Source organism: Egretta garzetta, unplaced genomic scaffold (assembly GCF_000687185.1).
Source record: "Egretta garzetta isolate BGI_Z169 unplaced genomic scaffold, ASM68718v1 scaffold79, whole genome shotgun sequence".
Lineage (NCBI taxonomy): Eukaryota > Metazoa > Chordata > Aves > Pelecaniformes > Ardeidae > Egretta > Egretta garzetta.
In genome coordinates, this window is record NW_009260791.1 from 2,501,629 (window position 1) to 2,516,174 (window position 14,546).

Genomic DNA, 14,546 nt, shown 5'->3' on the forward strand with positions numbered 1-14,546 from the left:
CGGTTGCCGACTGTTGTGCTGCGGTGGCAGATTGCGGCCTGCGTGGGGGCCCGAGCGCGGCAGGTTTGGGAAGGACTCTGGAGATGGGCTGCTCTGAGGTCCGTGAGTGCCCAAGCACCCGCGGGTGACTCATGGATGGACTCTTGCTTTGCGTGCATCACTATTTCACTTCGTTTCCTAGATCCTGCTGCTACTTACAGTCGCTGGTGTAAAGCCACTCACTCTCCTGCCTGAACCTGTCCCCAGGCCTGTAGCAGCCACTGGCACACTGTGGTCATAGTGAGCAGCGAGCTGACTCCTCTCAAATTCAGCTCCTATCCTGTAGTAACCGGCTCTTGTAACAGCTGTGCCTGGCTAGTGGTGTGTGAAAATACTACTTTGGTGTGTCTGACCTTTGTGAACTTAATTACAAAACTGCAGAGAGGAGTATGGCTCTTAAAGCTCCATTTCTGACACATACGGAAAGCTTTGACATGAAAGACACAGTAAAAGCATACATAGATGTTGCTGACTCCTGTATGTTACTGCTCTGGATGGCTGACTGTCACAGGGATACAGTAGAGAAAAAGTGATTTGTAGACAACAGAAATTGCTAGTCAACAGTAGGGACTAGTGTCTGTGCAGAATTCATAGCAAAACGTAAATGCCGACAGACACAAGAGAAGAGAATCCCTGCCTTTTTCTACTTTACCCCGCCAATATTAGTATATCCAAGTGTTGAAGTAATAGTAGGGTTTTTAAATTTCTTTTTTTTACCACAGATGTCAATCGTCAGGTGATCTGTAATTCTTACCAGGACTACTTCTGTGCATATATTCTCTCTAATAAGGCTTCTAACTGCACATGTTGGTCTTTCCGTGTCTTTATTTTTCATCTTTTAATAACAGAACAGTTTTTCTTCTACATGCATTCCTGTGATACGTTTGGTCCTCTTAGCTGAGCACTACTTTGTTACTCAGTCCCTGGAACTTGCTCCAAGTGGTCATCTACAAGAGCTCAGCTTCTCAGCCCATGCACCCCATCAGCTAACTTCTACAGACTGTGCCTTTACATGTGTTGCCGAGAGGTGATAGTTTCCACAAGGCCTTTTAGCTTGGCTGACTGGCTGTGGTGCTGCGTAAGTTAGAATTGCATTCCTTAAAGTTTGTAAAGCCATTGTCATCCTGTACAGTGTGTCAGTGACTTTGACTAATGTAACTAAAATTGGACCACAGCCTTGCGTTCAGGAAGAGGCAGGGTAAGTTGTTCAGACTGTAACTGGTTTTCTTCAGATAAGTCATTTGTTTGGGTTGCTGCACTGAATGGTTGTATCAGACAGAGTTACAGCAAATGCACAGGAAAAAGAGTAAGTTAGAAAGGATTTTCACCTGTCTTATGTTGGCTTTGTTTTGGCAGATGCTTTCTTCACCTGTCGAAAGAATGTGCTTCTGGCGAAGAGCACGTCCACCCAGATAGAAGGCGTCTTTGGTGCAACCAGAGGAAGATTGGTCCCAGAGGAGCAAGAAGCCCTTCTCCAGCAGTGGCTGGAAGAAGGAGCAGGGAATTTGCCAGCAAGTGAGAGTGTTCCATCAGTGGGGAAAGTATCAGTTACGCTCACTAGTGACTGGTTAGAAGGTTCAGAGCTATTGATGACTAGCCTCAGTGACCTGAATTCAGCTCCAGAAGTCACCCAGTGTGCTGGTCAGCAGCTCACAGAGCTACATGCCTTGGCTTCTAAAGAACCACAAGATGATGCAGTGACTGAGCTGGCAAAATTACCAGCAGAGGAAGCAGTGGCTGTAGCAGAGAGTGCCCCTTGGGCAGCTGTGGTGCCACAGACGGATCACCAGATAGCTGGCTATGCCGCTATCGATGTAGAAGTGCAGAATGAAGACCCAGCTGTGCTGGCCTGGAGTTTAGTGCGTGATGCAGGAACAGTGCCAACAGAGCCCCCAGCCTGGCCCATTCAGGATACAGTACAATTCTGTCCTCTCCCGACAGAGGTACCCTACCATGGTCAGTAGTAACAGCTCTGAATCTAATGTTCAGTTTGGGATTTGCATTTGTAGTGAATGAGGTCAGGTTATTGTGTCTGGGCTTGCTGTCAGTAAGACATTGATTGTATCTGTCCATGCAGAATTGACAGGATCTGCTACTGAAAACTATAAAGTGAGTTTTTGCTGGGGGTGGGGGGGCAAAGGGGCTGGTCACAGCTAGTAGTCTCTGTGCTATTAGACTGTCTGGTCTGAACATCAATATATGTTCATTTCCCAGGAACTGTTCACCAGTGCTGGCTTTATAATATAAAAAGCCTTCAAAAGCTGGTTGAGTGTTTCAGTGTGCTTGACTCTGGTCTTCTGTTATACCATCCCCACTGACAGCTATCCAAAGACATCCAAAAAGAGCACCTGAAAACCAGAGTGGGTGAGGGCTTGCTCAGAGGCTAGAATACCCTAGCTTAGAGAATGAGAATGGCTATTTTCTGGGTCCCAGGGGAGCAAAAGTATCAGCAGGGTATCCAGTATGGCTGTAACTTGGCTTTTTGTCTCTTGCATATAGAGATTTTATGGAGAGACTGGGAGGATCTTTCTGTCCAGCCCTGTGTGCTAGAGCAGGTCTCGAAAAACACTCCTCTCTTTGAATTTCGAGTCATGTCTTACAACATCCTTGCTCAGGACCTGGTGGAGCAGGGCCTTGATCTGTATCAACACTGTCATCCAGACATCCTGAACTGGAACTACCGCCTGCCAAACCTTTTGCAGGAGATCCAGCATTGGGATCCTGATGTGAGTATGACTGAGCCCTTCCTGCGTCAGTGTCACCAGAATTTGAATTACTTGTTTGATCTAACAGCATTAAAAAATAAAATAAAAAAAAAGAGTCGGGGGGAAAGTCCTAGGAAGATGCTGCCTGCTGGGTAACTGAACACTGATTCCTCTGAGAGTGTTTGAGGCCTTGTGCATATGGGTTTTTTTAGTGTCTGTCTGTCTTTGATTGTGTTACTGTAGAAACTAGTCATACTTTGATAGCAGGGCTTAACTTCTTTAAACAGCAGAAGTAGAGAAAGAAGAGATAAGGTGTGTTTGGGGAGGAAAGGACCAGGTTTATAGGGCAACACAGGAGGGGAAGCCTGTATAGAAGAGGACTTAATGACTTACTTTATTCCTTGAGTCCTCTTTGTGTGATGATGGATATTCTGCCTCATCACTGGAAAACTGAATGATAATAATGTGACCCAGAAAGTTATTGCTCTCTATCTGGAAAGTACAGGACAGAGTTGCAGTGATGACCTTTCTGGTTGCAGGGTTGGTATGTAAGTGTACTTTTCCGCTTTTTTCCTTCCCCAAAACAAGGTAACTAGCAAATACTGGTGGAGCGAGTGAGGTATCTGCCTTCCTTCCAGGTTCTGTGTCTCCAGGAGGTGCAAGAGAACCATTACTGGGAGCAGCTGGAACCAATGTTCAAGGAGATGGGTATGTCCTGCTTTTATGTGTCTGTACCTCCAGCTCATGGGACTGGCCAAGCAGTGGTTCCTGCTTAATGTCTTCAAAGCACTTGATCTTGAGAGAGCTCTTCTTGTTTGTCAGGTGGCTGCTGGCCCTACTTCTCAACTGTCTGCCTAGACCTTTACCCTTTCTTTTGTAATTGATCTTTCTCAGAGTTGACAGAGCAGAGTAACAAAACTGAGTGGCTCCTAAAAGGACAAGGAGAGAGAAAATACCCTCAATGATAAATGATAAACTATGATTATTGGAACAGAATTGGGTATAATGCTGTACCCATGTGTAGGAGGAACCTCTTCTGCTACACAGACTTGGTGAGCTCCCCAGCTGTTGGGGGGAGCCTGAGGTAGCAAATGGATAAACCTTTTAATAGGTGATGGTTTCTTTTCAGGCTTTGCGTGCTTCTATAAACGGAGAACGGGGACGAAGACAGATGGCTGTGCCGTGTGCTATAAGCACAGCAGGTTCCAGCTGATCAGCCTCAGCCCCATCGAATACTTCCGGCCTGGCATGGATATCCTCAATCGGGATAACGTGGGCTTGGTGCTGCTGCTACAGCCTCTGCTCCCAGAGGGCCTAGATCTGAAGGCAATCAGTCCTTTGTGTGTGGCTAACACTCATGTGTTATTCAATCCCCGGCGGGGAGATATCAAACTGGCCCAGATGGCCTTGCTCCTAGCAGAGATTGACAAGATTGCAAAAACTACTGAAGGCAGCTACTATCCTGTCATCTTGTGTGGAGACCTGAACTCTGTACCTGATTCTCCGCTCTACAAATTCATCCGTAATGGTGAACTTTCCTACCATGGGATGCCAGCGTGGAAGGTAGGTGCCCACCAGAACTGGGATTGAGTAGCTCTTTCTTGCATGCTGCTGGAGAAATGCATGGCTGCATTCTTTCTCTTGTGAGGAGATAGTCCGAATATTGAATTCAATTATGCAGCATTCTTCTTCGATGCCTTGAGCGCTGCTGGGAAAAGAAGCAAACAAACGTGTGTGTGTTGTTCCCACCACTCCTCTTTTCACTTGAGGCAGACCAGTGATAATAGACCACTTAATTTCAGGTCCTGGTTCTCCCTTGCTATGGGACTTTTGTGCCTGGGTGACTGGAAGTGTAGGAGAGTACAACTCCCCAAGACTACTGAAACTTTATGTGGATGTTTGATCTAAAAACATTTTGAAATGGGCACCTATGCTACAGTCTCTTGTAGTTACCCGTTACTGTGTATCTGTGATCAAATACATCATTGTATCCATCCCCCACAGCTGAAGGCTTATTCTATCTGCACCATGTTCTAAATAGCTTAGCTCATGCCTTTCTGTGAGGGTATTCTCCTGTCTTGCTCTTGGCAAGGGTATATATGTACATTGTCTGTAGCTTGCAAAAGTTCTGCTCTGTGTTGCTGATGTTTCTTGCCCTGTTTCTGGCCTCCTTGCAGGTGTCTGGCCAGGAAGACTTTTCCCAACAGTTGTATGCACGGAAACTGCTGGCCCCACTGTGGCCGAGCTCACTGGGTGTAACGGACAGCTGCCAATATGTAACGCTGTGCCAGCCAAAGAAACTAGGTGAGCTCCAGTGTGCACTGAGAACATGAGTTTGCTGAAGATGGACAGTTTGCGAGCCTTGCTGTCTCTCAGAGTAGCTTGGGCATGTGTTGCATGAGGCACTCAGCAAAGATTCTCTTTTTCTATCCATTTCCTTGGTATATGAATGAAATTTAATTTTTCTGGAGTCTATTGCTGTAGCCCAATTTCTCCCATTTTTTTTCTCTAGTCAGGAGCTGACTGTTGCCCTACCAGTTACCATTGTCCTATGTATCTCTTTCATGTTCCCAGACTTATGCTTTTGTGCAGTTGTAAACCATGTTCAGCAGCCACAGCTTTCAGCTGCAGGTGTTTGTGGGAGCGGTTTTGGGCAGTATTTGCACACTAGTATTAGGAAATCATTCCTAAGAGACCAGTTACAATCATGACTGTTCTCTACTGTCCTTAGAGAGGATTAAAAAAAAAAAAGGAGTCTGCACTAAATAGCTTCTGTTGGAATCTTAAATGTAGAACTTGCGTTGAACCTGATCTCCAAAATTGTTTTTTCTTTTTCGGCCGACATTTCCTTGAGTTGCACAGTAACTGATCTACTTAAAAGTCCCTTGAACTTGTGGTGACTGAGAGACAACATTCTTAGTTTGTTTTGTCAAGGTGCTGACCATGACCGTTGCACTAGCTAAGGGGACAGCAATAACTGTGCTCTGTTCTTCTACGTTTATGCATCTGTTCTATTCTGCATTTAGGTTATTAAGTGATTCCCATTCTCATGGTGTCAGAGTGCTTGGGCACAAAAACCTCTCACAAACTAAAGAGCTCTAAGAGGTTTAAAGGTCTAAAGAGTATGCAGATGTTCCCTGTAGATGTGGCTTTGCTGCAGTTATTTTCTTTTTTAACTTGTATTTTTCTCTGCAGGCAGACGCAAGTACAGCCGGGACTTCCTGCTCCAGTTTCGTTTTTGCGATGTTGCCTGTGAACGACCACCACACCTGATCCTCTTGGAAGGTGTGACAGATGCTAAACCAGGTATTAATGTGAGATTTTTTTCAGCTTGTGACTCTCGTAGCTTGATTTTGTTGAAAATGTGAGGTGGAGGTAATGCCTGGTGAGAAAAGGGGAAGGCAGAAGGGTGCCTTCTGTGGCTGTGTGATTATTAATGGATTCCATGAGAGCTCAGAGGAGTACAATCTTACCACCCTTATAAACACTGACTGTGTTCCTTGAAATGCACTGAGATTCAGTCTCTTTTGAAGGCTGTTTCTTATGAAGTGAAATATTTTTTTTTCTTTTTTTTCTGCTTCAAGATTGTTGGTGGGAAGAACAAACCTGAAGACTGTAATGTCACAATGACCACAACATAGATGTCTCTGGATGCTGGTACCCAGTAGACACTGCCTCATCTCTGGGCCTTGTGGCATGGCTGGTTTTGCTCTCTCCATTTCTGTTCTGCCTTTCTAGACACCCTTTGAGTAAGCTGTAGGCTAAGTCAAATGAACTGTCTTTGAGAGCAAAGGTTGAAGTACCCTGAGCTTTGATAATACTAAAAGCTTTAAGGATGTGTCCTTAGCAGGGCAGAATATAACTTCTCAGTTGTTTGCACTGATCTGCTCTCAGGATGTTCCTGTTAGTCTTAGAGCTGGGGTTTCCTTTGAATATTTTTCTTTAAGGTGCCTGTGACTGGAAGCTATCTGCTCTTCTTGGGCAAAAAGATCGTTTGGTCTCAGGAGAAGCTTCTCAGACTTGTGATGAGCAGCCTGTTCCAGGATCTGTGTAGATCTGGCTGGAATCTTTTTGCTCCTTTGCAGACCGCCCTGCACACTGGCCCAAGCCTGCTGCCTCAGTGAAAGACCTTGATCCCCAGCCGTTTGTCCCAAGGTAATTTGGTGCACCTTCAATGGCCCCACTCTTCAAGCCCAGTCTCGTTTTCCTGAGCACTGAAAATCTGTCTGAAGTACAGACAGAAATAAATGTGAGGGTGGAAGAGAGTAAGGAGGACTACCTGGAAGAGACAGATCCACCCAGGGTTGTCCCAGCAGCTGGGTGCTGTTCTATCCCCATTGTGTTGGTGAGGTTGAGAATGAAGGGCATAGGCAGGACTGGGCATTGGAGACAAAGGAAGTTGGTAGTCCACTTTGTCTTTGGTGTAAGTGGAGTGAGTATTTCTGAAAGACTGTCTTTTGTGTGTTCACAAAGTAGAAAAAGTTGCATCAGCAAGGGAACATGCAACTTCAGCTGTGACTGCAGTACTGAACACACTGCATCATTCTTTTTGCTTCCTTGGTAAATGGTGGCTGTTCATGTGCAGGTCTTCAGGCGTTATCCAACATGGCCTCAACCTGACCTCTGTCTACAGCCACTTCCTGCCACAGAGGGGACGCCCAGAGGTCACAACGATGCCCATGGGGCTTGGAGCCACTGTTGATTATATCTTCTATTCGGCAGAGCCTGTGGAGAATGGGAACAGGGGGGGTGAGTATGGCAGTGTTGGGCTTATCCCTGCGACACTGGGAGAGGGCTGTGAGGCATGCCAGAATGCAGCTTGGTGTTGGGCAGTGCATTTCGTTAAGCTGGGGTGGATCTACAAGGTGTGACTTTGACTGAAATGATGCACAAAGGAGAAGCAACACTTGGCTCAGGTATCAAGAGAAGACACTGTTTATCTTTGCCATGGAAAAACTGAAGCTACTTAGCTTAGGTTCATGTAGGCTTTTTGAGGAAGCTAGAATGGAATGGATTCTCTTCTTTTGTACAAGTATCTTTCTTGTGCTGCTGATAACAGGCAGTGCTGGGTCCTAAGTTCAAGGCTTGGACTTCTAGTCTGACTGAGACCACACACACTGGCATTAGAAGGTGGTGACTCTGGTTACCTTATAATGGCACCGCCTCTCTGCTACCTGAAATGGGAGTTACGCTGATGAAAGACGCATGTAAACGCATCCAGGAACTGTCTTGGAACTGGTTTGGATCATGTCTGAATCAACTTTGGGGAGGAGGTCAGAAATGAAGAGATGAATTCTTCCTCAGGGGAGAGTCTGAAGCTATTGCTAGGACTTAGTACCATGAAAGGAACTTTCTTAATCTACAGCACCAGTCTCTGACTGATGTTTCTTTCCATTTTCTTTGTCAGGTCGCAGGCTGTACCAGGATGGAGCCCTGAAGCTGCTTGGCCGCCTTTCCCTTCTCTCTGAAGATGTTCTGTTGCTGGCAGATGGCTTACCAAATCCCTTTTGTTCATCTGATCATCTCTGCCTGCTGGCTAGCTTTGGCTTGGAGATCTCCAGCCTCAGAGAGGGTTAGTGTTGGTTCCATTTCCCTAAAGAAAAGCTGTTCTGAATACAGCAGTTGAGACTCTGGATTTCACAACCTGCTTGCAAAAAAGCTCTTCTCCTTGTCATGCCCTAAAAGTCCCTTTCTCCCCTCACACCCTCACAAAAAGCAGGGATGGGAGAGTTGGAGTGCTTTTTGCATTGGTATTTGGTGGGTGTCTGCAAACCTGAGCTGTATTCCCAATAGGCTTCCAGTTATATTCAGGCATTACCATCTCTTAAAGGGATCCTTGTTCCACTGCTTTGTTTAGCAGATGTTTTAGTGCTGCAGGAACCAAGATAGCTCCCATGTTCATTTGTCCCTGTGTGAAATCTTCAAGGAGCTGGGAAAGAGAGGGGCAATGCTGCCTACTTCTGGTTAGTTAATCGCTACCAAGGAGCAAGGGATGTACACACCAATATTCTTTCACACCAAAACAATGTTTCTTTTAATTTCTCCATGATAGTTTATGAAATATGGTCCTTCCAGGACTACTTGTCGTGTTGCCTTTGAGACTGTTGGCTCTGCTAACTGCTTGAAAATGGCTTTTGCTTAATAATGTGTAAGGGCTGCCTCGCTGCAGAAGTGTTTGTGTAGTTGAACAGTTTCTACAAGAAGCTGCCTGCTGTGACTAATGGACCAGGGAATGGGATTGCCCAGAATGGAGCCAGGGGTTCTACAGAGCCACCCACAGGAGCTCTAGAACTGCAGCAAAAGCCTAGAGGCCTCAGGGAAGGCTCCTTTCCTTTCTAGCAGTCTCAGAACAGTGCCTGGTTTGGCACTTGTAGGAAAAATATTTACGATCCTCCCAGTGAATATTGGGTGGAAAAAATCATCCTGTAAGGCATGACAACCCCAGGAAGCTATAGCTCTGGGAGGTCCCAAAAGAGAGACGAAAATGGAAGGAGTGTGAGAGGCAGCAGAGCCATCAGATGGAAGAGCTGATAACTTGTCACTTGCCCAATTCTTATTCCATTCAGCCTGTTGGAGGTCAGATGGTAGCCAACCTGTAGCGTCCTCTTGTGTGAAGTTCATGCTACTGCCTTCTTCTGGAGCAGCCATGTTTAGGTAGAACCTGTAGGTCTTACTTCTGTCTCTTGACAGGTGTTGGGAGGGAAGGGAAGGCTGCGTAACTTGGAGCCAGATTGTCGATCGCTTGGATCGCAGTGTGCATTTGGTGTCCTGTCAGCATCCTTTTTCAGCAGTGGCTTGGCCAGTACAAAAACAATAGAACTGTACCCGTTCCTAGGGCAGGTTCCCCAGTTTAGCCTGACATTTGGTGCTCAGTTTTTCCATGAGAGATGAGAGCAATATTGGCAGAAATATTATCAATCTTCTGTTCACAAATGAGGCAGGGAAATCTGCTCCCACCTCAGGTTTTTGTGGGAAGGTACAGAGAGACTTGAAATTTTGTTCTCTCTTCCTGGGTTATATTGGGAGACTTTTAAATGTTACTTTCTTTGTTGAAAAATAAAATTTTTATTATCTAAGAAAGAAACCCATAAAGTAACTGCAGCACCTTGTGCTCCTGGCAGCTGAACCCTCTGAGGACTTGCTCAACAAGGCTTTGCTGGCTGGGATGTGAAAGAGGAGAGGATAAAGTAGCTACACAAGATAGTAGTGGTGAGGGTTGAAGAGAGGGAAGAAGTGGGCCTAGCTGTTGTTTCCTAGCACATCCTCAGATTCCAAAGGTGGTTTATTTGGCATCAGGCTGGTCCTGCAAAATGGCTTGCATTCAGGAACCCTTCCCCTTCTCGCAAAGAAAGCAAGTACTGCTGATCTTTTACAGCTTACTTCTGTAAACCGTACAGAAAGAAGGGGGTGTGTGGGGATTGTGTTGTGTGCCTGTATGATTGTGTAAGGACTGCATATTCCCTTCTTGCCCCTGTCAGATGGTGTGGTATTGCCTGGTGATGTGTGGATGGCTTTTGCTACCCCAGTTCCCAGGGACAACACATAGGAGCCTGTGTAAATGAACAGCAATCTGGGGGTGAATAAGTTTGCAGCTTTTTTTGCCCTTAGATTTGCAGGTAATGGTTCTGGCATGGCACTGATGTTTGTACATGGAGAGGGATGCAGAGCTGTGTATTTCTATGGCTCTGTTTATCTGACAGTTGCACTAATTTCTGTAAGTACTCTTATTCTGATGTTGTAATTGGTTGTATTTGAAAAGGGAGTGGAGGAAAGGGAAATTGGTGAACTGAGAGCTTTATTTTCTGCCAGGCTTGAAAAGAAGTTGCCAGAAAGCAGCCTGATTGCAGATAACTCCCACCAGCTGGTAACACTGTAATAGGAAACTTGGAAGACACTACAGGTTTAAAAACAACCAACCAAAAGCAAAACAAAAACCACTGTGACGCATAGTGTTGGCACTTACAACTTTGGCTATCTGCTTCAGTTGTAATTGCTGGCTGGGTCTGATGGGCCGTTGGTGGGGGGGGGAGGGTGTGTGTGTGTGTGTGTTTGTGTGAAAGCAGCCCTGCTGCCCCACCTATTGAGACCCATGAGGTGTGCACAGTACACGGTCAGATGAACTGGTTGCCCCTGCACTGGCCAAAGCACCTTGCCAATCCTGTGATGTAACTGAGGCGTAGGCACAGTGCTTCAACATCACAAGTGCTGCTTCCATTTTATTTAAACCAAAGACTTGACTTTTCTTTTGGGTAACTTGCATGAAGGCATCTCTCAGGGAGGCTTTAAGGTTCCAGCTATGTTTTGCTGGAAAACCTAATGTTCCACAGGTCAAGCTAATGCTTTCTCTTTCAATACATGAAATAGCATGGTATGAACTTGGAATGGCTAAGTTGTTGAACACTGGAGCTGGAGTCACGTGCTGAGGAACCCCAGGACAATGCCTGCAAGTCCTCGGATTCTTCTTTCTGAAGGTTAGAAGCTCCCAGAGGAACCTGCAGCTCCCGAAGCCCTGGCTTACACACACTTCCTTGGGCATTGATAGGTGAAACTATTGCAGAAATGCTGGACCATTGTTACTGACTGCATACAGACACAAAAAGGCAGAGTTGAAGAGTTGATTACTGTGGTTGTTTTGACCACTGTCCCTGAAGCTCTGGTATAGAACCCTACAGAGTTGGCCTGTTTCAGGAAAATAAAAAAATCTGTGTTCTAGAGCAACTTGAAGTTAACATCAAATGGATCTGGAGACCTGTGAATGCCTCTGGCAGTGGGGGACTATAGAAGTTTGGAAGTGGGGTGGGTGGAAAGGGTCCCTACCTCTAAAATAGCAGCTAGTACATAGTAGTTGTAGAGAAAAAATGTGTTCTGTGGTGCTTTAAGAATGTAACACGTTGATACAATAAGAGGTGTGGTAATGAGCAACACATGGTGGGATGCAGAACTTAGATTCCAGATGTAGCTCTTAACACTGTTTCCTGACCTAAATGCATGAATAGTTGTCATTAGTACAGCTTTCTGATGAATTACAGAGGGTTCTGTAAATAGTTATGAAAGTGGAGCAACAGGAATACCTGCTATACTCAGAAAGGGAAGGTATCATAGAGGTAGGATCATCTACATCATCTCAGTAGTCATGTAGAGCTCAGGGAGACTGGTACTTCAGGGCAGGGTTGCCAGAGACCACTGGCAGTGTGTGTACATACCCTGTTACCAGTCTCCTAAGCTGCAGGAACATGCAGCTGTAGAGGCAAACACATATTTCAGGAAGTATCTTTGCTAGACAACAGCTTAGATTACAGCCTAGCAGCTGTGGTGCATTTAGTTATGCTATTTAGATAGAAGTTGGACTTCCTTCACTTTCTCAGAGTTTTAAGTTCATCACTTCAGGAGGATGCCCTTTATAATCAGTTTTCCCAGTTACATGGGATGGGAGGAGTGGTAAACAATATAATTGATCTGGTTTCTTTCCTTTTCTTAGTAAATTAAACTTGGCTGCTGCTTGAGGTCTTCTTTCTTCATGCCTTTTCCTTATGATGTGTCTCTCCAGCAGCTGTTTTCCCATGACTGCCATATCCAGTTATCTTTCTGAATTACTGATGTTTATTTTTTCTGCAGCTGTATTTCTTCAATTAAAAGCTATGGGTGGAATTCTTTAGGGCTAAGTCTTACTACAAATTCAACATTTAAGTAGTGTCAAGCCATAAGGTAGTGGGTTCCCTCACCCCTGAAGAGTTAAGTGGGAGGGGTGGGAGCTCTGAAACCAACACTTAGATGGGAATAACTCTTGTTATATATATAAAAAAAAAAAAAAAATTTAAGATGGATCATTGGTGCCCTGTATGACACCTGCTTTGTGAAGTATAGGAGAGCTCTGAAATACATTTTACCTTAGTTCTTCTCTGAGGCATCTCTTAGAGGCTCTAAGAACAGTTCAGCATCTCGGAGCAAATCTCTTTTAAGAGTGGATCAAGGTATACGTCCTGCTCCTAATGATATTTGAGAGTGGTGTGGGCAGTCTGCAAAGCAGGGTGTTGCTGCAGTGCAGTTTCTCCTCCCATTGCCACCACCTCACTAATGAACATTTATTGGATGTACTGTTAGCCTGTATGACACCTGCTTTGTGAAGTATAGGAGAGCTCTGAAATACATTTTACCTTAGTTCTTCTCTGAGGCATCTCTTAGAGGCTCTAAGAACAGTTCAGCATCTCGGAGCAAATCTCTTTTAAGAGTGGATCAAGGTATACGTCCTGCTCCTAATGATATTTGAGAGTGGTGTGGGCAGTCTGCAAAGCAGGGTGTTGCTGCAGTGCAGTTTCTCCTCCCATTGCCACCACCTCACTAATGAACATTTATTGGATGTACTGTTAGGAATTTGCAGACATATCCATGGTTCATCCAAGTGCAGATGAAGCCTTTTGTGGCTCATCTAAAGGAGGAGCACGCAAGCCTTACTGGGATACCGTCTCCTTTCAGTAGGCTTCCTGTTGTGCAAGTTAATTGAATTGCTGGCTACAGCCTGTTCCTTACCAGGCTGCAGCTGTGTGGCCTGTAGTGCTTTTCATAGCACCATCACACTGAAATGCACAAGCTGCGTGATCGTTGCCATTGAATGTACTGCGTCCTGCTTCAAAGTATGATACTGAGTTTCTCTTGAGAGCTCACCTGCTATAATGATAACCAAGATGACTGATTTAACAGCTGGCATGCCTCAAGCTCCTTCCCTTTGTCAGCTGTACAAGTTTGGCTTCTCCTGTCAAGACAAGTTATCCTCCAACTTCCACTGAAAATGTCATTCCTGTCTTGAAGCTATTTTTCCTTTTATTTATTTTTAAATTTATTTAATTTATTTCAGATCTAGACTGCACATTCTTATGCTCTAAGGGAATAGGAATGCTGTATAGTAGAGCTGGAAAATTTTTCCTAACTTTGGTTAGACAAACACAGCAGCTTTCAAGGTGCGGAGGTGGCAAATGGGAGAACGACTAGACTACGCACTGGCATGTGCTGCAACAAAAGATGCATTTGTTCCATCCAGTCTTTTCTTTTATACAGAAAAAGATCTGACTTCAAGCCTTAGCAATGTTCTTTATTTTTTTAGTCTTTTCTTTCTGGATGGAAAACCTTCTACAGCAGTCTTAAGTTTATTCAGTTATTGGCCACTTCCAGGAGCTGCTCCTGAACTGGGGGTGGATGAATGCAGTAGTTACTCTAAAGCTATTCCTCTCCTCCCTTCCTCCCCCAAAGAGAGGTTGGAGATAGGATGGCAGTCACTCTTTGCCAAAATAAAAATACAATCCAGGAAAGCCAACTCAGCTGAGTTAGGTCTGTAATGGCCTGCTATCTACAGCAAGTCATATGCCTTTGCCTTCTATAACCTTGCAGTCTCTGCATGAATGGTGCTCTTAAGGCTCAGTCTTCCTCTCTCATGAATGGATTTCTATATGCTTTTAGGCATGTGAGAGCCTTAAGTTTTGCAGTCTTGGGCTTCTCAGCCTAATAGCTGTTTGGGTTTCTTTTTCTTAATTTTTAATTACTGCTTCACTGGGTTGTGTATCTTTTCCACAAGAAAGGTTTTCCCTGAGGTTCAAGTAGTGTAATCTCTTAACTGACTTAAAAACCTAGAATGGCAGGAACTATCAGTAGCAGGGGGAAAGCCTGATCCAAGAGGAAGCAGAAAGTCTTATTTTTAATCTCAGCTGTGGCCAAGTTACTTGTTTGCCATTCTCACTCCACTGTCTAGCAATCACCCTGACCTGTACGTCTATAGGGGGTTTAGGAGTTACCCGACCTTTAGCAAAATTT

General features: G+C 45.0%; 1 protein-coding gene across 5 annotated transcripts; it reads left to right on the forward strand.

Annotated features, from left to right (window-relative positions):
- Positions 1-1,544: 1,544 nt before the first annotated feature.
- ANGEL1 (angel homolog 1) lies at positions 1,545-12,824 on the forward strand. 5 transcript variants are annotated; one of them, XM_035901989.1, is made up of 10 exons: positions 1,822-1,995; positions 2,655-2,765; positions 3,383-3,452; positions 3,874-4,307; positions 4,922-5,048; positions 5,940-6,050; positions 6,830-6,899; positions 7,330-7,493; positions 8,152-8,316; positions 8,605-12,824. In XM_035901989.1, the coding sequence occupies exons 1-10, from the start codon at positions 1,906-1,908 to the stop codon at positions 8,631-8,633; spliced, it is 1,371 nt and encodes a 456-aa protein (XP_035757882.1). In that variant the 5' UTR covers positions 1,822-1,905; the 3' UTR covers positions 8,634-12,824. The 5 variants fall into 5 exon arrangements, with proteins under 5 accessions (XP_035757881.1, XP_035757883.1, XP_035757882.1 ...); XM_035901991.1 differs by having other exon boundaries at positions 1,897-1,982; positions 2,539-2,765; XM_035901993.1 differs by lacking the exon at positions 1,822-1,995 and having other exon boundaries at positions 2,679-2,765; positions 3,333-3,452.
- The last annotated feature ends 1,722 nt before the right edge of the window (positions 12,825-14,546 follow it).

Excerpts from the sequence above, each read along its gene's own strand:
- ANGEL1 (XM_035901988.1), top strand. The coding sequence starts at position 1,629 with ATGACTAGCCTCAGTGACCTGAATTCAGCTCCAGAAGTCACCCAGTGT. Across the intron at positions 1,996-2,538 it reads GACAGAGGTACCCTACCATG|AGATTTTATGGAGAGACTGG; the intron begins GTCAGTAGTAAC and ends TCTTGCATATAG. Across the intron at positions 6,059-6,829 it reads ATGCTAAACCAGGTATTAAT|ACCGCCCTGCACACTGGCCC; the intron begins GTGAGATTTTTT and ends GCTCCTTTGCAG.